We start from the raw sequence: 22,424 nt of genomic DNA on the forward strand, positions 1-22,424 counted from the left end.
AAATGAGTGCCTCGCCTGGTTCACCAACTACTTCTCAGACAGAGTTCAGTGTGTCAAATTGGAGGGCCTGTTGTCCGGACCTCTGGCAGTCTCTATGGGGATGCCACAGGGCTCAATTCTCAGGCCGACTCTTTTATCTGTATACATCAATGATGTCACTCTTGCTGCTGGTGATTCTCTGATCCACCTCTACGCACCATTCTGTATACTTATGGCCCTTCTTTGGACACTGTGTTAACTAACCTCCAGATGAGATTCAATGCCATAGAACTCTCCTTCCGTGGCCTCCAACTGCTCTTAAATGCAAGTAAAACTAAATGCATGCTCTTCAACCGATCGCTGCCCACACCTGCCTGCCCGTCCAGCATCACGGCTCTGGACGGTTCGGACTTAGTTATTTGTAGTTGTCCACATATTCTAGGTGTCTGGTTAGACTGTAAACTCTCCTTCCAGACTCACATTAAGCATATCCAATCCAAAATTACATCTGGAATGGGCTTCCTATTTCGCAACAAAGCATCCTTCACTCATACTTCCAAACATACCCTATTAAAATGGACTATCCTACCAATCCTTGACTTTGGCGATGTCATTTACAAAATAGCCTCCAACATTTTACTCAGCAAATTGGATGCAGTCTGTCACAGTGCCATCCGTTTGGTCACCAAAGCCCCATATACTACCCACCACTGCGACCTGTATGCTCTCGTTGGCTGGCCTTCGCTTCATATTCGTCGGCAAACCCACTGGCTCCAGGTCATCTGTAAGTTTTTGCTAGGTAAAATCCGCCTTATCTCAGCTCACTGGTCACCATAGCAGCACCCACCTATAACACGCGCTCAAGCAGGTATATTTCACTGGTCTCCCCAAAGCCAATTCCTCCTTTGGCCGCCTTTCCTTCCAGTTCTCTGCTGCCAATGAATGGAACGAATTGCAAAAATCACTGAAGCTGGAGACTCATATCTCCCTCACTAACTTTAAGCATCAGCTATCAGAGCAGCTTACTGCACTTGTACATAGCCCATCTCTAACTAGGCCATCCAACTATCTAATCCCCATATTGTTATTCATTATTATTGTACTTTTTTGCTCCTTTGCACCCCAGTATCTCTACTTGCACATTAATCTTCTGCAAATCTGTCACTCCAGTGTTTAGTTGCTAAATTGTAATTACTTTCGCCACTACGGCCTATTTATAGCCTTATCTCCCTAATCTTACCTCATTTGCACACACTATATAGACTTTTATATTGTGTTATTGACTGTATGTTTGTTTATTCCATGTGTAAATCTGTGTTGTTTGTGTCGCACTGATTTTCTTTATCTTGACCAGGTCGCAGTTGTAAATGAGAACTTGTTCTCAACTGGCCTACCTGGTTAAAAAAAGTGAAAATAAAAAAATTGGTAGATGGGTAAAAATACCAAAAGTAGACATTGAATATCCCTTTGAGCATAGTGAAATGATTAATTACACTTTGGATAGTGTATAAATACACCCAGTCACTACAAAGCACAGGAGGTTCGTGGCACCTTAATTGGGGGAGAAGGGGCTCGTGGTAATGACTGGTGCAGAATGTTATCAAATACATCAAACAAATTTTCCAAGTGTTTGATACCCTTCCATTTGTTTCGTTCTGGCCATTGTTATGAGCCATTCTTCCCTCAGCAACCTCCACTGCTACAAAGGTACAGATGTCCTTCCGAACTCAGTTGCCGGAGAGGAAGGGAACCGCTCAGGAATTTCACTATGAGATCAAAGGTGATTTTAAAAAACAGTTACAGAGTTTAATGGCTGTAATAGGAGAAAACTGAGGATGGCTGAACAACATAGTTACTCCACAATACTATCCTAGATGACACTGAAAAGGAAGCCTGTACAGAATACAAATATTCCAAAACATGCATCCTGTTTGCAACAAGGCACTCAAGTAATACTGCAAAAAATTGGCAAAGCAATTAGCACTTTGTATTCAGGACAAAAGGTTGTTTGGGGAAAATTATTGAGTACCATTCTCCATATTTTCAAGCATAGTGGTGGCTGCATCATGTAATGGGTGTGCTTGTAATTGTTAAGGACTTGGGGGGGGTAAAAAAAAGCAAATAGAGCTAAGCACTGGCAAAATTCTAGAGGACCTGGTTCAGCCTACTTTCCACCAGACACTGGGAGATGAATTCACATTTCAACAGGACAATAACCTAAAACACAGGGCCAAATCTACACTAGAGTTGCTTACCAAGAAGGCGGTGAGTGGCCAAGTTAGTTTACTTAAAAATCTACTTGAAATTCTAGGGCAATACCTGAAAATGGTTGTCGAGCAATGTTCAAAAACCAATTTGAGAGCTCGAAGAATTTTGAAAAGAATAAATAGGCAAATGTTGCACAATCCAGGTGTGGAAAGCTTTTGGAGACCTACCCAGAAAGACTCACAGCGGTCTACTGTAGACCCACTTCTTCTCAACTTCGCCTCATGTCAAAATGTGTGTGCCAGAAGCGCCACATCTCTGGAGTCCTTCCATCTTCATCGGAACAGATTTATCCCAGTTGTCTAATAAATGTTAATTACATTGACATTATTATTATTATAACCACATTCAGATTGAGGAGTTTTTGTGTGGATACTTATATTAAAGAGTTTAGGTATAGGAACCAGTGCCCAACAAACTCAATTTCCAGCTCTACCTCCTCAAAGGACAGCCAGTGGAACAAATTATTTGTGCCTTATGTAATGTTTTGAATGTTCTAAATATACATTTCCTTCCAGGAGAACTCATAGGTATTCAGTACCTGTAAAACCAGACCGGCTTGCCCTTCCAGAATATGCATGCAGAGGCAGCAAATAAGATGCTGGAGCACATCACTCGAAGAAGATGAGGACTTCAGGGATGGAACAGAGGATGAACTGTTGGTGCTCTGCGGCTCTGATATCCCGGAGATAGTATCTGATGACATCACAGCAGAGATGCTTGAGTCCATCCCTGGTGACACTACAGAAGTCCCTGGTGAGGTAGTTGGAAATGCTAGTTCACCATTTCAGGGGTTGTGTTGTTAAACGGGTTGAAGACATGATTAACATTTTATCACAGCACTTAAAACTTATGTAATTACAGGCTGTGGATCAGGATGGCTTCACTGGCATGGCCAACAATGACAAGCTGGCAGAGTACCTGGTAGAGCCACATAGTTCTGGCCCCACTCAGTCAAACCAGCCAGCTTTCACTATAAAATCCTTGTGGAAGAAGCTGAGCCAGCGTGACAAGAACCAGACAGTTTATGCTGCCTCTCACCAAGACAGGCTGGTGATTGATTGCATCCGGTCACAAAAAAACAATACCTGTATCCCTGGAGTGGAGATCACAAAGAGAAGCACTCAGGGAAGCGGAGGTTAATCTGCCCAGTGAGCTGACCGCTGCCATGTGGTAGTGTCACGAGAATGTTCAATCCCAATGATGATAGCTATACAATTATTTAAGCTTTGACCAATCCCCGAGGTTTGTAAGAACCTGGGTTTAATAATAATAATTAGGCAAAGACTCAACTTCTGCAAAAGGTCCATAAGGTTTATTCAGAGAATGTTCTAAAGTCCAAAATGCAAAGACATGTCATTTTATAACTCTGACCCCCACCTACTTACACACACACACACACACACACACACACACACACACACACACACACACACAGTTTCACTTTTCTACCCGCCTTGGCAGTTTCTCTCCATTCCTTTCCTCCCCAGATAAGAGGGACCTTGGAAGGAGCCTCTTTCCTGTTGTCCTTTGTTCTCTCAACTCTCACACCACTACACAGCAACACAATGATCTAGTCACACATATTATGGAATTACTAACACATGACGAACACATTTCAATGATTTCAGGGTGGAATCCTTTAGTCGTTACTTTAAACAAATTCCCTTATCAGGTAGAGACTGTGTTCACCTGACTGTGTCTACCCTCGTCCTCAGAAGATGGGGAAGGCAGCTCGGGCACAAGGTGGACCCTCATTCCGCGGGACTACAAGAAGATCAGACAGCGGGTGGTGACAAATAGTACACTGCAGTTGTCTGAAGTGAACCAGAACACCTGAGTGCAGTGGCACAACAGCAGGTAGAAGACTCAGGACGTGTCAGTGCTCCTGCAGGGAATTCAGCTCCCTCACCCATGCCCACAAGCCACAGAGCCTCTGCAGCCTGCAAAAACCTGCCCTGCTGCCCCTCAGTACAACCAAGAAGAGCATGTATAACAGCTACCTCCAAAACCCAGCAGGGCAGGCCAAAACTAAAAAACGCACAGCCCCGGCTGGACCACTTCCAATCATGCACAGATGCAGCTATTCACCGAAGCGCCAGCTGTCTGTAGCCCCGAATGTCTGTGGCACCAGTAGTGGTGGACTGGTCCAGTCCTGAACTGCCCTGGACAGTGATTTGTGCCATTTGTTTCCCAAGTGATGTTCCAGACAACACCGGCAACCACAGCAGCTTCATCCGTAACCCTACTCCCCGACACAAAACAAGCTTACAAAAGGACTTAGAGGCAATTTATAGACTAAAAAATTGGGCAGTTCAATAACAAGCAGACAGGCACTGCCTTTATAAAGTACTCAACAATATAGTACTCTCAACAATTCCATGCATGTTTTAACTATTGTGTTGGCCATGGCTTTGGTTTGTTTATTGTAGCTTTATGCTGGGGTTTTAAACTTCCCTTGTTTTGAGAATTTCTTTTTTTTTTTACACTTGGTTAAAACTCCACCTGCATGCTCCACAATAACAAGAGACACCCATAATAAATACATTATCAAGCATACAAGTCTTTGCATTTAACAAATAACTCAATTCCATGTGGTTCGTATTCCAGCCTTTGATGAGAGCCATGAGAGAAATATTTGCAAGTGGGTAAAAATATTTGAATTCGATCACTTCTTTAAAGCATCCCTTTTGATTTAAACAAAAACTTTCCTACATGTTTGATCATGGAATAAGTAGTAAGAAAGTACATTTTTGGACCTGAATGCCAAGAAGATCAATGTTGACCCGAAGTGTACACGTTAAATAATTTACATTAAAAGGTTGAAGATGCTATACGTAATATTTTTGCATTGTAATTCAGAAAATGTCCCTTGTACAGCTGCAGTAGTAGTTGAATGAGTGTTTCAAAGTTTTATTTTTTTCAAGCCATAGTGTTCAGAATCATTGTACCATTAAATAGCTTTTCAATAAACTAAAAAGAAAGTATTTTCAGCTGGTGGATAAACTGAAAGTAAAAGACAAGCACGAGTTGCTTGCATTAGATACCCCATTATTTTTTTTCTTTCACGAAATTATAAAATACACTGAACAAAAATATGTTGTTTTCGTCCCATTTTTCATGAGCTGAAATAAAATATCCCAGAATTGTTTGCAATTTTGTCATACAACACAATGCCACAGATGTCTCAAGTTGAGGGAGCGTGCAATTGGCTCGCTTGACTGCAGGAATGTCCACCAGAGAGGTTTCCAGATAATTTAAAGTACATAAGCTGCTCCTAACGTTGTTTTAGATATTTTGGCACTACGTCCAACTGACCTTACAACTGTAGACCACGTGTAAACAGTATGTCTGTAAAAGGTATTTTGTGGGTAAAAATTCATTCTGACCCATGGCTGCTGCACCCCTGCCCAGTCAAGTGGAGTGAAATCCATAAATTAGGGCCTAAATCATTTATTTAAAAATGGATTGATTTCCTTATATTAACTGTAACTCAGTAAAATCTTTGAAATGGTTGCATGTTGTGTTTATATTTTGGTTCAGTATGCGTATGTAAGGTTTTGTTCAAATCAAAAGGGTTGCTGTTAAAAAGTGATTAAATTCAAATAGCGTCTGCTAAATGGCATATATTATTATTATTATTAAATAGATTTACCCATGTCAGACATCAGTGACCGTGCTCCCACCAGCATGGCAGCTCCCATGCCCCCAACTGGAATTATAGTATGGCCTCAAGAGTGCGTACATATGATTAAAATAGCTAGAAATGCATTTGTATTCATGTCCTTTGTAATCAAGATCAAGTAAGGTCTGAACACCGATGATGAGACAGCCTACAGGAAGGTCAGAGACCTGGCAGTGTGGTGCCAGGACAACCTCCCCCTCAACGTCAGCAAGACAAAATTAGATGATATATGGACTACAGGAAACAGTGGGCTGAGCACACCCCCATTCACATCTAGAGGATCAGGTCGAGAGCTACTAGTTCTTCGTTGTACACATCACTAAGGACCCATCACGATCCAAAGACATCACAGTTGTGAAGAGAGCATGATAACGCCCCCCCCCCTGCAGGAGGCTTGGCATGGGCGCTCAGATCTTTAAAAAGTTCTACAGCTGCACCATTGACAGCATCTTGACTGGCTGCATCAGGTCTTGGTATGGCAACTACTTGGCATCCGACCACAAGGTGCTACAGAGGGTAGTGTGTACAGACCAGTGCATCACTGGGGCCAAGCTCCCTGCTACACCAGATGGTGTAAGAGGAAGGTCTTAAAAATGGTCAAAGACTTCAGCCACCCAAGTCATAGACTTCCCTCTGCTACCGCGTGGCAAGCCTGGGACCAAAAAGCAACTTAACAGCTTCTACCCCCAAAACATAAGACTGCTGAACAGCTAATCAAATTGCTACCCCAAAGATTTACATTGATCCCCCTTTTTTGCACTGGCTCTATGCAGTCACTGGACTCTACCCACACATTGACACTCCAACACACACACACCAGAGCTGCCACTGTTAATGATCTATCCTTATTGCCTTGTAATTTTTACCCCTACTACCACGTACCCTACACATTGAACTCCGTACTGTTCCCCCTTGTATAGATCCTGGTTGTTGTTGTTACATTATTGTTACCGTTTCCTTTCTTAAGTAAGCATTTCACAGTACACCCCACACCTGTTGAATTCAGCACTTGACAAAAACTATTTGATTTCAAAATAAAGCAATTGCTTTTAGGGATCACCTTATCATTAATCAATCATCTATGCATGATGTTTTGGCTGATTGAATTGATGCAGGTGGTACATAAATTCCTGACCCACACTGATGTCTCTGCTAACTATCTTGAAACAGTGCACCAGCCAAACATTGAACCAAAGTGTTTTTCAACAAAATGATCACACCTCAGAAAATCAAAATAACTTATTCCCCCAAAATATGGCAGCATGACTGATAGAGCACTGATCCAATAAATGATTCAGGTTTCCATGGCATGATGATCTTCAGAGGATGGTTCACTGTTGGGGTTACCGTCTGTGTTACTCTCTGTGTTGCTCCGAAAAAAGGAGACCCTTGTAACTGTGCTCTTTCCAGCAGTTTCCTTCCCAGATTCAATGCCAACCATGCCTGTAATAACAAATGCACATAAACACAATGACCAACAAATTGCAACGTAACAATTACAATAAAATGTAGAACAGTTAACACGCTATGTAATACACTAAGTGTTCACTTAATTCAAAAGATATGTTGAGACCAAGTTATTCTCAAACATCTTTCGAAAAGTCTGAAGAGGTAAAACTGTAGCTAGTGAACTGTGAACTGAAGGGATAGCTGGGAACGGCACAAACTCAACCTTGGCTGGGAACCATACCATTCTACCTATTCTGCCGACGCAAGAATTCTGGATCAAAAGGCACTTCGTGGCATTTTTAAAGGCCAGATCTTGGCCGTGTAGATACATTTTCGCATATAAATCAATTTCCTGCAATCCTAAAGAATTTAGCCATGGCTAATGCAGTGCTAAATTAATTGTTTTGGGCATTTTCAATTCTCCCAGTAGTTCAAAAATATATAAACTAAAAAATAAAGAAACGTTCTCACTATCAACCAAGTTTATTTTCAGCAAACTTAACATATGTAAATATTTGTATTAACAAGATTCAACGACTGAGAAACTGAACAAGTTCCACAGACATGTGATTAACAGAAATGGAATGTGTCCCTGAATAGGGGGGGAGGGGTCAAAAATCAAAAGTAACAGTCAGTATCTGGTGTGGCCACCAGCTGCATTAAGTACTGCAGTGCATCTCCTCCTCATGTACTGCACCAGATTTGCCAGTTCTTGCTGTGAGATGTTACCCCACTCTTCCACCAAGGACACCGCAAGTTCCCAGACATTATTACGGGGAATGGCCCTAGCCCTCACCCTCCGAGCCAACAGGTCCCAGACTTGCTCAATAGGATTGAGAGCCGGGCTATTCGCTGGCCATGGCAGAACACTGACATTCCCGTCTTGCAGGAAATCACACACAGAACGAGCACTATGGCTGGTGGCATTGTCATGCCGGAGGGTCATGTCAGGATGAGCCTGCAGGAAGGGTACCACGAGGGAGGAGGATGTCTTCCCTGGAACGCACAGCGTTGCCTGCAATGACAAGCTCAGTCCGATGATGCTGTGACCCACCGACCCCAGACCATGACGGACCCTCCACCTCCAAATCAATCCCTCTCCAGAGTACAGGCCTCGGTGTAACGCTCATTCCTTCAACGATAAACGCAAATCTGACCATCGCCCCTGGAGACACAAAACAACGACTCGTCAGTGAAGAGCACTTTTTGCCAGTCCTGTCTGGTCCAGCGACGGTGGGTTTGTGCCCATAGGCGACGTTGTTGCTGGTGATGTCTGGTGAGGACCTGCCTTACAACAGCCCCCTGCCTACAAAAGCCCTCAGTCTAGCCTCTCTCAGCCTATTGCGGACAGTCTGAGCCCTGATGGAGAGATTGTGCGTTCCTGGTGTAACTCGGGCAGTTGTTGCCATCCTGTACCTGTCCCGCAGGTGTGATGTTCGGATGTACCGGTCCTGTGCAGATGTTGTTACATGTGGTCTGCCACTGCGAGGACGATCAACTGTCTGTCCTGTCTCCCTGTAGTGCTATCCTAGGCGTCTCACAGTACGGACATTGCAACTTATTGCCCTGGACACATCTACAGTCCTCATGCCTCCTTGCAGCATGCCTAAGGCACGTTCACTCAGATGGGCAGGGACCCTGGGCATATTTATTTGGGTGTCTTTCAGAGTTAGTAGAAAGGCCTCTTCAGTGTCCTAAGATTTCATAACTGCGACCTTAATTGCCTACAATCTGTAAGCTGTTAGTGTCTTAATGAACATGCACCTGTGGAACGGTTTCACTGAACAAGCATGGGAAACCGTGGTTAAACACTTCACAATTAATATCTGTGAAGTTTTAGATTTTCACAAATTCTTTGAAAGACAGGTTCCTGAAAAAGGGACCTTTCTTTTTTTGCTGAGTTTATATAGATAATATTTTCTACATTCTTTGAATCTGGTATTAGAGTCATTTAAGTTAAAACAGAACATTTTTAACACAAAAAATAATCAGTGTTAAAAATAATTTTAAAAAGGCCCTATCTTGGCAATGTAGATATTTCTTAAAAATGTATTATACACACACACACACTGTACCAGTCAAAAGTTTGGACACACCTACTCATTCAAGGGTTTTTCTTTATTTTTACTACTTTCTAGAGTAATAAGACATCAAAACTATGAAATAGCACATGGAATCATGTAGTAACCAACAAAAAGTGTTAAGCAAATCAAAATATATTTTATATTTGAGATTCTTCAAAGTAGCCACCCTTTGCCTTGATGACAGCTTTGCACACTCTTGGCATTTTCTTAACCAGCTTCATGAGGTAGTCACCTGGAATGCATTTCAATTAACAGGTGTGCCTTGTTAAAATGTAATTTGTGGAATTTCCTTCTTAATGAGTCTGAGCCAATCAGTTTTAGGGGTGGTAAACAGAAGATTCTGTAAAATACAAAGTCCATATTATGACAAGAACAACTCAAATAAGCTAAGAGAAATGACAGTCCATTACTTTAAGACATGAAGGTCAGTCAATCTGGAAAATGTCAAGAACTTTGAAAGTTTCTTCAAGTGCAGTCGCAAAAACCATCAAGCTCTATGATGAAACTGGCTCTCATGAGGACCGCCACAGGAAAGGACGACCCAGAGTTACCTCTGCTGCAGAGGATAAGTTCATTAAGCGTTACCAGCCTCAGAAATTGCAGCCCAAATAAATGCTTCAGAGTTTAAGTAACAGACACATCTCAACATCAACTGTTCAGAGGAGACTGCGTTAAGCAGGACTGCAAGGCCGAATTGCTGTGGGGAAACCACTACTAAAAGGACACCAATAAGAAGAGACTTGCTTGGGCCAAGAAACACGAGCAATGGACATTAGACCGGTGGAAATCTGTCCTTTGGTTTGATGTGTCCAAATTGGAGATTTTATTTTCCAACCGCCGTATCTTTATGAGACGCAGAGTAGGTGAATGGATGATCTCTGCATGTGTGCTTCCCAATGTGAAGCATGGAGGAGGTGTGATGGTGTGGGGTGCTTTGCTGGTAAGACTGTCAGTGATATATTTAGAATTCAAGGCACACTTAACCAGCATGGCTACCACAGCACTCTGCAGTGATATACCATCCCATCTGGTTTTAACTTGGTGGGACTATCATTTGTTTTTCAACAGGACAATGACCCAAAACACACCTCCAGGCAATCACCCAACCTCAATCCAATTGTGTCACGACTTCTGCCGAAGTCGTTGCCTCTCCTTGTTCGGGCGGTGCTCGGCGTTCGACGTCACCGGTCTTCTAGCCATCATTGATCCTTTTTTCATTTTCCATTGGTTTTGTCTTCCCACACACCTGTTTTCAATCCCATTCATTACCTGTTGTGTATTTAACCCTCTGTTTCCCCTCATGTCTTTGTCAGAGATTGTTTTATTGTCAGTGTAGTGTGTTTGTTTTATAGGTGCGCGTCGGGTCCTCGTACCCCTGTTTGTTTGTTTATGTACGTTTAGTGTTATGGAGCATACTCTGTGGACTTTATTAAAAGACTCAATTTTTCACTCCATTTGACTCTCCTGCGCCTGACTTCCCTGCCACCTATTACACCTATGCATGAAAAATTGAGATGTTTTGGGATGAGTTGTTCCGCTGAGTGAAAGAAAGCAGCCAACAAGTGCTCAGCATGTGGGAACACCTTCAAGACAGTTGGAAAGGCATTCCTCGTAAAGCTGGTTGAGAAAATGCCAGAAGTCTACAAAGCTGTCAAAGGCAAAGTGTAGCTACTTTGAAGAATCTAAAATAGAACATGCATTTTGATTTGTTTAACACTTCTTTGGTTACTACATGACTCCATCCATATGTGTTATTTCATCATTTGAATGTCTTCACTATTATTCTACAATGAAGGAAATAACAATAAATAAAAACCCTTGAATGAGTAGGTGTCCAAACTTTTGACTGGTACTGTATAAATACATTTCTTACCGTTTGGACTTAAGTGACCCGATAAAGTATTACAATGGCATAAAAATCCCTGCTATGGTACAGGAATTGCACTCACCTTGCGGATCAGTGTCATGCCCACCCTCTTGATTTGACTGGATTGCAAAGGAACTCTCTCTGAGCTCTGCAGGACTGAACTGTAGGAAATATAAAAAGGACAGGCAGAAACACACCCATTCAATTGAAATGCAATCCATTATGATAAGAGTTCAGCTATAACTAAAAAGTAAACTTACAGACAGATCCCTAGGGGTGGTGACCGGCTGTGGTCCTTTGCAGCACAGCAGAGAGAAAGGTCTCTGCTTGGTCTTGGGGTGCTCCTTGAAACACAGGCTGAACACCTTTGCAGGGAGGCAGACATCCCAGTTGTATGGATGGTCATTCACAAGATCAGACACCATCCTGTTGGTGTTAAGGTCACCATGGTCAAATATGAAATTAAACACCATATTTAAAAAAATATATATATAATTTGACCTTTAACTAGCCAAGTCATAGAAAGAAGTGTCTAAAACACAAACCTGCTGATCAGGGTTTGTGTGGTCAGATCCAGTGATCCAACTTGCCGATGACGGTATAAGAGAGAGAACCCACTCAGCTTCAAAAGACTCTTCAAAGCAACGTTGATCTGAAACATGAATAAATGTAAACAGCTTATGGTTGTTTAATGAACCACTTTGACCTATTGACCTCTACCGCATATATGAACCAACATCAAAGTTGTACTTCTGCAAGGTACACTACATGACCAACAGTATGTGGACACCAGCTCGTCAAACATTTCCTTCCAAAATCATGGGCATTAATATGGAATTGGTCCTTCTTTGCTGCTATAACAGCCTCCACTCTCCTGGGAAGGCTTTGGACTAATGTTGGAACATTTCTGCAGGAATTTGCTTCCATTCAGCCACAAGAACAGTAGTGAAGTCATGGACAGATGTTGGGAGATTATGTCTGGCTTAAAATCTGTGTTCCAAATGTGTTTGAGGTCAGGGCTCTGTGCAGGCTAGTCAAGTTCTTTGCACTGATCTCAAAAAAACATTTCTGTATGGACCTTGCTTTGTGCATGGGGGCATTGTCATGCTGAAACAGGAAAGGGCCTTCCCCAAACTGTTGCCACAAAGTTGGAAGCACAGAATCGTACAGAACGTCATTGTATGCTGTAGCATTAATATTTCCCTTCGGAAACGAAGGGACCGAGCCAGAACCATAAAAAAATCAAATAAAAACAGGCCAAGACCATTATTCCTCCTCCATCACCAAACTTCACAGTTGGCACTATGCATTGGGGCATAGTGCCAATGCCCCAATGCATCTCAAACTGTTTGTCATGAAGCTCCTGACAAACAGTTCTTGTGCTGATGTTGCTTCCAAAGGCAGTAACTCCACAATAACAGCACTAGCAGTTGACCGGGGCAGCTCTAGTGGGGGAGAAATTTGACAAACTGATTTGTTGGAAAGGTGGCATCTTATGACAGTGCCACATTGAAAGTCACTGAGCCCTTCAGTAAGGCCATGTCTGTGTGTTCGATTTTATACACCTGTCAGCAACGGGAATGCCCGAAATAGCCAAATTCACTAATTTGAAGGGGTGTCCACATACACTGCTCAAAAAATTTAAGGGAACACTAAAATAACACATCCTAGATCTGAATGAATTAAATATTCTTATGAAATACTTTTTTCTTTACATAGTTGAATGTGCTGACAAAAAAAACACCAAAAAAACACCAAAAAAACAACAAATCACACAAAAATAATCAATGGAAATCAAATGTATCAGCCCATGGAGGTCTGGATTTGGAGTCACACTCAAAATTGAAGTGGAAAACCACACTACAGGCTGATCCAACTTTGATGTAACGTCCTTAAAACAAGTCAAAATGAGGCTCAGTAGTGTGTGGCCTCCACGTGCCTGTATGACCTCCCTACAACGCCTCTGTATGCTCCTGATGAGGTGGCAGATGGTCTCCTGAGGGATCTCCTCCCAGACCTGGACTAAAGCATCCGCCAACTCCTGGACAGTCTGTGGTGCAACGTGGCGTTGGAGGGAGACACGATGTCCCAGATGTGCTCAATTGGATTCAGGTCTGGGGAACGGGCGGGCCAGTCCATAGCATCAATGCCTCCCTCTTGCAGGAGCTGCTGACACACTCCAGCCACATGAGGACTAGCATTGTCTTGCATTAGGAAGAACCCAGGGCCAACCGCACCAGCATATGGTCTCACAAGGGGTCTGAGGATCTCATCTCGGTACCTAATGGCAGTCAGGCTACCTCTGGCGAGCACATGGAGGGCTGTGCGGTCCCCCAAAGAAATGCCACCCCACACCATGACTGACCCACCGCCAAACCGGTCATGCTGGAGGATGTTGCAGTCAGCAGAACGTTCTCCACGGCGTCTCCAGACTATCACATCTGTCACATGTGCTCAGTGTGAACCTGCTTCCATCTGTGAAGAGCACAGGGCGCCAGTGGCGAATTTGCCAATCTTGGTGTTCTCTTGCAAATGCCAAACGTCCTGCACGGTGTTGGGCTGTAAGCACAACCCCCACCTGTGGACGTCGGGCCCTCATACCACCCTCATGGAGTCTGTTTCTGACCATTTGAGCAGACACATGCACATGTGGCCTGCTGGAGGTCATTTTGCAGGGCTCTGGCAGTGCTCCTCCTGCTCCTCCTTGCACAAAGGCGGAGGTAGCGGTCCTGCTGCTGGGTTGCTGCCCTCCTACGGCCTCCTCCATGTCTCCTGATGTACTGGCCTGTCTCCTGGTAGCGCCTCCTTGCTCTGGACACTACGCTGACAGACACAGCAAACCTTCTTGCCACAGCTCGCATTGATGTCCCATCCTGGATGAGCTGCACTACCTGAGCCACTTGTGTGGGTTGTAGACTACGTCTCATGCTACCACTAGAGTGAAAGCACCGCCAGCATTCAAAAGTGACCAAAACATCAGCCAGGAAGCATAGGAACTGAGAAGTGGTCTGGTCACCACCTGCAGAACCACTCCTTTATTGGGGGTGTCTTGCTAATTGCCTATAATTTCCACCTGTTTTCTATTCCATTTGCACAACAGCATGTGCAATTTATTGTCAATCAGTGTTGCTTCCTAAGTGGACAGTTGGATTTCCCAGAAGTGTGATTGACTTGGAGTTATATTGTGTTGTTTAAGTGTTCCCTTTATTTTTTTGAGCAGTGTACATACAAAAGCATGATGTGACAAAATATATCTCTCACCTTACTGGTAAAGTTCTTCTTCAGTCGAACAAGGATTCCAAAAGGGAAGCCAAAGTGAGAGATGACTTCTGCTACATGTTGTGCTACCTCAGTAGAGCTACAACCTCTCAGGGGGAAGGCCTCCACCCATTTGGAGTAGAAGTCTGTCAAGCTCAGAACGTACTGGTGTCCGTTCAATGTCAAGGGTAGCGGTCCTCTGATGTCTATAACCAGCCACTCCCATGCGTCTTTGATCTGGGTAAGAATGGGAGACAATGTATAGTACTATTTTAATGACACTTATAAACATGTTCCTCAGACCTTTCTTGGTTTTAGATCCAGAGGTTGACTGTCACAATCACATTAGAAAAAGACATGCCAATGAATCAATGATCAACTTGCAGGCTCCATCCCTAACCCTGTATTAGAGACTGAATGTTTACACATCCTTCATTACCTCTATTATGTGCTTGAGGGGTGGAAGTTGGAACTCCATGTTCTCACATGCCACCTGAAAATGAAGTGTATCGTAGATGTTTTTTTTAAAGTTACTGGCATATAGCATAAGCTTTTGGTTGTTCTTGCGAGTAAACAACTTACCTTCGGGGAAACATCTTTGACTGCCCAGGTAATACTCTGTAAAGATCAATATGGTGAAAATATGAAAAAGTCTGCTTCGTGCAAAACTCCAGGAAATAATCCCTGTACATCTGGCAAAGCAATTGCGTTGCTCAACTCAGCGCCAATGAACATGTGCCAATTGAACCTCAGTTTGCGTAGTACATCAAGGCCGAGTTGAGCAACAAATGAGGAAAAAGTCAGAGGTTATATTAAAAGTACCTTCTTTTGAAAGTTTTTGGGATAGTCGAATATAGTCGGGACTGCGTCTGGCGTGAGGCGTTGACGCATGTCCCTCCCGCAAATGTACTTGTCTTCAAAGTGAACAGAGCACACACGGTGGTTTTGTTGCGGATTCCACCCTTTACACTTCATATTAATAATCCATTGTTTGCGTCTTTCAGGATCATTTTTGGGGAATCTGTTACCAAAACATTCATACGTCAAATTGGCGTCACAATTACAGCTATCAAATGAAGACTAAATCCATGAATGGTTTATGCAACAGATTTCTAAGAGAACAGCATTGCCAAAGAGCAGAGTTTTCGTACAACTATCAAACTAGCTGACGTCAGCTAGCTAAATTCTCCTGCAAACCATTTGTACTAGCTAGCTGAACCAGACCTCTAACACTCAGAAAGCTCAGATTCAAACTCTTACAAGCGTTATGTCAATATACATTAGTTTATCATCAAAGAGTTTTGCAGAGCAACTTTATTCATTTAATCCCGTTACGGCCAGTGTGTACTTCCAAAAAAGTTCTAAATAAAAATGTACAAGCAACCAAAAAAGCACCTCCAATGTAAACCACTCCTTACCGGCACACACAGGTCGAAAGTCTACAACAACTCAATTTGTTTCCCCTTTGGAGATTGGTTAATACATTCAGAGTTCTCTCATCAATACCTATTTGACGGAAGGTCCTAGGATGACATATTTAGAATCAGATGACGATAGAGGACAAGGTACAGCCTTTAAATAAATAAATAAATAAATATATATATAATAATATGAGCTCAAACATACAAATAATTCATGTTTAATGGCTTCCAATCCACATGCTAGAGATCGATAGTCAAGTGTGGTGTTCCCTGACCTCTATTAATCCACATAAAGAAAACATTTTCAATAGCTTCCAGTCCACATTACATACACATCTAAAACCACTCAATAATAGGTCACTGATCTCTCCTCCATAGGAGGGAAATTTAATTTTCCATTTCACTGATTTTACACGAATATTTCCTCTGGTAGGTCTCATTTTCAATAGCTCACTGTCCATATGAGCTATAGATCTCTAAAGACAAAAGTGTGGTGGGTTCTTTGACCTTATTAGATTTTTTATTATTATTCATCCCCTTTGTTTTACTACAAATATTTCTTATTAAATTGTGGTTATTATTTCACATACAGATCTACTATTTTTTTCTCCCCAATTTCGTGGTATCCTAATTGGTAGTTACAGTCTTGTCTCATCGCTGCAACTCCCCTATGCACTGCTTCTTGACATACTACTCGCTTAATCCGGAACCCCAAGCACAGATCAAAATCCACAAATAAATTGTAATTTGACCACAAAAATCAACATTTTGCAATGGTCATCTCAGTCTCCGGACTTGAACCCTATGGCTTGAACCCCATGGCACTCCATATTAGAAGTCGATCGATTAATCGGAATGGCCGATTAATTAGGGCCAATGTCAAGTTCATAACAATCGGTAATCAGCATTTTTGGACACCGATCATGGCCGATAAAATTGCACTCTACGAGGAGACTGCATGGCAGCCTGTTATGCGAGTGCAGCAAGGAGCCAAGGTAAGGTGCTAGCTAGCATTAAACATATCTTCTAAAAAAAATCAATCTTAACTCTACATGGTTGATATAATCGATGCGGTGCCTGTTAATTTATCATTGAATCATAGCCTACTTTGCCAAACGGGTGATTTAACAAGCTCATTCGCGGAAAAAAAAAGCGCTGTTGTTGCACCAATATGTACCTAACCATAAACATCAACGCCTTTCTTAAAATCAATACACAAGTATATATTTTTAAACCTGCATATTTAGTTAATATTGCCTGCTAACATTCATTTATTTTAACTAGGGAAATTGTATCACTTCTCTTGCGTTCTGTGCAACAGAGTCAGGGTATATGCAGCAGTTTGGGCCGCCTGACTCATTGAGAACTGTGAAGACACTTTCTTCCTAACAAAAGACAGCCAACTTCGCCAAAAGGGGAATGATTAAACAAAAGCTTATTTGCGAAAAAAGCACAATCGTTGCACGATTGTACCTAACCATAAACATCAAAGCCTTAAAATCAATACACAGGAAGTATTTATTTTTAAACCTGCCGCTTTAGTTAAGAAATGAGTGTTAGCAGGCAATATGAAACTAGGGAAATTGTGTCACTTCTCTTGCGTTCATTGCACGCAGTCAGGGTATATACACAACAGTTTGGGCCGCCTGGCTCGTTGCGAACTAATTTGCCAGAAGTTCAAGTAATTATGACATAACATTGAAGGTTGTGCAATGTAACGGGAATATATAGACTTATGGATGCCTCTCCTTAGATAAAATACGGAACGGTTCCGTATTTCACTGAAAGAATAAAAGTTTTATTTTCGAAATTATAGTTTCCAGATTACCAAATTAATGACCTTAAGCCTCTTATTTCTGTGTGTTATGTTATAATTAAGTCTATGATTTGATAAAGCAGTTTGACTGAGCGGTGGTAAGCAGCTGCAGGCTCGTAAGCATTCAGTCAAACAGCACTTTCGTGTGTTTGCCAGCAGCTCTTCGGCAATGCTTCAAGTATTTGTAAGTCGCTCTGGATAAGAGCGTCTGCTAAATGACTTAAATGTTAAATGTAAGTATTGCACTGTTTATGACTTCAAGCCTATCAACTCCCGAGATTAGGCTGGTGTAACCGATGTGAAATGGCTAGCTTGTTAGCGGGGTGCGCGCAAATAGCTTTTCAAAGGTCACTGACTCAGACTTGGAGTAGTTGTCCCCCTTGCTCTGCAAGGGCTCGCGACTTTTGTGTAGCGATGGATAACGATGCTTCGAGGGTGGATGTTGTCGATGTGTTACTGGTTCGAGCCCAGGTAGGGGCGAAGAAGCTATACTGTTACACTGGCAATACTAAAGTGCCTATAAGAACATCCAATAGTAAAAGGTATAATAAATACAAATGGTATGAAGAGAAATAGTCCTATAATAACTACAACCTAAAACTTCTTAACTGGGAATATTGAAGACTCATGTTAAAAGGAACCACCAGCTTTCATATGTCCTGAGCAAGGAACTTAAACGTTAGCTTTTTTACATGGCACATATTGCACTTTTACTTTCTTCTCCAACACTTGGTTTTTGCATTATTTAAACCAAATTGAAAATGTCATTATTTATTTGAGGCTAAATTGATTTTAATAATGTATTATAAAGTTAAAATAAAAGTGTTCATTCAGTATTGTTGTAATTGTCATTATTACAAATAAATAAATAAAATTTGGCCAATAAATCGGTATCTGCTTTTTTTGGTCATCCAATAATCGGTATCGGCTTTTAAAAATCATAATTGGTCGACCTCTACTCCATATGCACAGAATTAAGAATAAAGGATCTAGAAAGATTCTGTATGGAGGCAAGGTCTAAGACTCCTCCCAACGTGTTCTCCAATCTCATAAATCATCTTAGAAAAAGGCTTAGTGTAGAGTACAGTGTGTCTGTAGAAAATCAAAGGCGAGGAATTTTGAAAATAAAAAGGTGTACCTTTGATAAGAGGCAACAAAGCCACCGCAATGGTCTGTAGGTCTGTAGTGCATATGGAAAGTGAGCTATTGAAAATTAGACCCATCATGGGAACTATTGATGTAAAATCAGTGAAATAAAAAATAAAAAGAAGCAATTCTGAGTGGTGTAGCCTACTATGGACAACGAGGGAGGTCAGAGACTTCCAGTACCAGTCAAAAGTTTGGACACCTACTCATTCATGGGTTTCTTTATTTTTACTACTTTCTAGGGTAATAGCGAAGACATCAAAACTATGAAATAACACATATCATGTAGCAACCAACAAAAAAAAGTGTTAAACAAATAAAAAAATATTAAAAGTAGCCATCCTTTGGGGCGGCAGGTAGTGTTGGGCCAGTAACTGAAAGGTTGCTGGATCGAATCCTTGAGCTGACAAGGTCAAAATGTGTCGTTCTGCCCCTGAACAAGTCAGTTATAACACACTGTTCTCCGGTAGGCCGTCATTGTAAATAAGAATTAGTTCTTAACTGACTTGTCTAGTTACATTTTTATTTTATTGCCTTGATGTCAGCTTTGCACACTCTTGGCATTCTCTCAACCACCTGGAATGTGCTTCCAACAGTCTTGAAGGAGTTCCCACATATGCTGAGCACTTGTTGGCTGCTTTCCCTTCACTCTGCAGTCCAACTTATCCCAAACCCCCTCAATTGGGTTCAGGTGATTGTGGAGACCAGGTCATCTGATGCAGCACTCACTCACTCCCCTTCTTGGTAAAATAGCCCTTACACAGCCTGGAGGTGTGTTTGGTCATTGTTCTGTTGAAAGACAAATGATAGTCCCACTAAGTGCAAACCTGAATGCTGTGGTAGCCATGCTGGTTAAGTGTGCCTTGAATTCTAAATCAATCCATGACAGTGTCACCAGCAAAAGCACCCCCACATGCTTCACAATGGGAACCACACATACGGAGATCTTCCTTTCACCTACTCTGCATCTCAAAAAGGCATGCTGGTTGGGAACCAAAAATCTCAAATTTGGATTTCCACCTGTAATGTCTATTGCTCGTGTTTCTTGGCCCAAGCAAGCATCTTCTTATTATTATTGGTGTCCTTTAGTAATGGGTTCTTTGCAGCAATTCAACCATGAAGGCCTGATTCTCAGAGACTCCTCTGAACAGTTGATGTTGAAATGTGTCTGTTACTTGAACTCTGAAGCATTTATTTGGGCTGCAACCTGAGGAACTGGGAACTCTAATAAACATATACTCTACAGCAGAGGTAACTCTAGGTCTTCCTTTCCTGTGGCAATCCTCATGAGAGCCAGTTTCATCATGGAGCTTGATGGTTTTTGCAACTGCACTATAAGAAACTTTCAAAGTTCTTCAAGTTGTCCAGATTGAATGACCTTCAATGTCTTAAAGTAATGGACTGTTTTTTCTCTTTGCTTATTTGAGCAGTTCTTGCCATAATATGGACTTGGTATTTTACCAAATAGGGATATCAAAGGGGAGGAACAAAAAAGTGTAACTTTGATAAGAGAATTTAAGGAAACCACCACCCTTTGTCTGTAGATCATATGGATAGGAAGGTATTGAAATATGCCAATAAAATCTGATCAGTGAAATTCTGTTGAATGTAGCATGGATGGGGGGGTCTCAGTGACTTCACATTGTCGTTTTACATCTCAATTTCACCTGGATATGAAGGGTTTGAAAAGTACCCTTGTAAATTGGTCAAATATAGCATAGTAGTTAGACGTAACTAATAGAAATGTTGGGCCATTCGGCAACTGGAGTCCCTATGCAGTGTGTGTAATCTTCATATTATGGCAAGGACCTCCTGGACGGGAATGCAAACATTGTTTTGCTTACATGCAATCACCGGCATTGCACTTTTCCAACAGTCCTAGACCAGCTGAGCACCAGAAAACAGCATATTGCCTCCTTTTCGGCTCTGTTAAGAGTAGAGTTCTACCACAGAACAACGAGACAGATAATTTCACAGAATGTATAAATGTGAAGCATCCGGTTGGCGTTTCCACTCGCTAGCAAATATGGTGATGTTAGATATTACTGCACTGTTGAAGCTAGAAACCCAAGCATTTCGTTACACCCACAACAACACCCACAACAACATCTGCCTAACATGCATGTGTGTGTGTATATATATATGGCTTTTGTCAAGACATTAGGCAAATTTTGTCATCTGCTGAAAAATGTAAATCTGTCAAACAGAGTCGACTACATTTTCTAGACTTCATTCACCCTTCGTCAAAGTTGATAAAAATTGCATTGTTTTGGGGTGCAAGGGCGAATTGAGTTACTGCACAGGTCAGAGTAGGCGTTCCCTAAAATAAATATGCAAATAAATGCTAGGAACGTGCCAAAATAATTTCACTCGCTCCTGTTTGGCTCTGCCCACCTCCTTGCTTGTTCTGCCTACTATGATTAATTTACCCACATTGGAAACGACAGGCTCTGGTCCATCTTGGGTTAGTTATACAAATCTTTGGTTCGAGTTTTGGTAAAAACAATGGGTGCACCTTGCTCTCTACCGTCATATGATACTAGATATAATCACTCATCCCAGGGACCTTCCGTCAGAGACCTAACTTTTACTTTAGGATATTCGGGGGTTAACTGCGGTTATTATATACTGTTAATATAATCATATTATAAGGCTTGCAGACATTGTGAATCGGAGCTTTCTGTTTCACGAGCTACAACAGCTGGTTAGAACTTTAGTATGCGTTTGCCTAAGCTAGCTGCCGTAGTAATTTAGTTAGCTCGGCATCAAACGTGGCTCTCGAGGTAGTTTTAACAGTAGACTAATACTTACCTAAAAAATCCCACACCAGCTTTGGGGCTGCGGTTTTTGCAGTTGTATGCTGAACACAGTGACAGTGTTGGCATTCTTGTCGCTGTGTGACAGGAACAAATATTAACCACGCAGGACTACTAACTAGCTAACCACTCTGAAGTGTTGCCAATTATATTTCAGTGAGAATACTTCTTTGTTGGGGTTTTACGAAGCACTACTTCCAAAAACGCTGTATTGCCGCCACCTACTGTGCGGGATGAAAACGTTTATTTTTTTTTAAATAAAAAGAAAAAGATCCCACTGCCCGCCACTGGGGTTCCTTTCATCACCATATTTGGTAAAGAGTGGAAACGCTAACCGGATGCTTCAAATGTATGCATCTCCTGAAATATCTGGCTCATTGTTCTATCTGCGCACATACTGTACTGTCTTTGACCCAGCTTTTTGCAAGCCTCGTTTTTTATTTTTTATTAACAACAAATCAATACATAAAGCACATGAGGGAACACAAGCATACATATATTACAAACAATAGACAATCGAGCTAGGGGGTACAATATCACATTACAATTACACAAGGACCTTAAGGGACATGCATATACTTACAATTCTAACAGCTTTTTTGTTAGTAGAGCATTTAAGTATCTTAAAATACAGTTCA

At 41.9% G+C, this 22,424-nt stretch overlaps 1 protein-coding gene across 1 annotated transcript; it reads right to left on the minus strand.

Moving 5' to 3' along the window:
- Positions 1–3,537: 3,537 nt before the first annotated feature.
- Positions 3,538–21,961, minus strand: LOC118372548 (uncharacterized). Its single transcript, XM_035758486.1, has 9 exons — positions 21,782–21,961; positions 15,410–15,608; positions 15,170–15,205; positions 15,027–15,080; positions 14,591–14,824; positions 11,875–11,981; positions 11,590–11,755; positions 11,412–11,490; positions 3,538–7,372 (listed from the first exon to the last, which is right to left on the minus strand). Exons 1-9 carry the CDS (start codon positions 21,853–21,855, stop codon positions 7,224–7,226), a joined length of 1,098 nt encoding a protein of 365 aa, XP_035614379.1. The 5' UTR covers positions 21,856–21,961; the 3' UTR covers positions 3,538–7,223.
- Between the last annotated feature and the right edge of the window lie 463 nt (positions 21,962–22,424).

The sequence above is a fragment of the Oncorhynchus keta genome, chromosome 5 (assembly GCF_023373465.1).
Source record: "Oncorhynchus keta strain PuntledgeMale-10-30-2019 chromosome 5, Oket_V2, whole genome shotgun sequence".
In the NCBI taxonomy this organism is placed as follows: domain Eukaryota; kingdom Metazoa; phylum Chordata; class Actinopteri; order Salmoniformes; family Salmonidae; genus Oncorhynchus; species Oncorhynchus keta.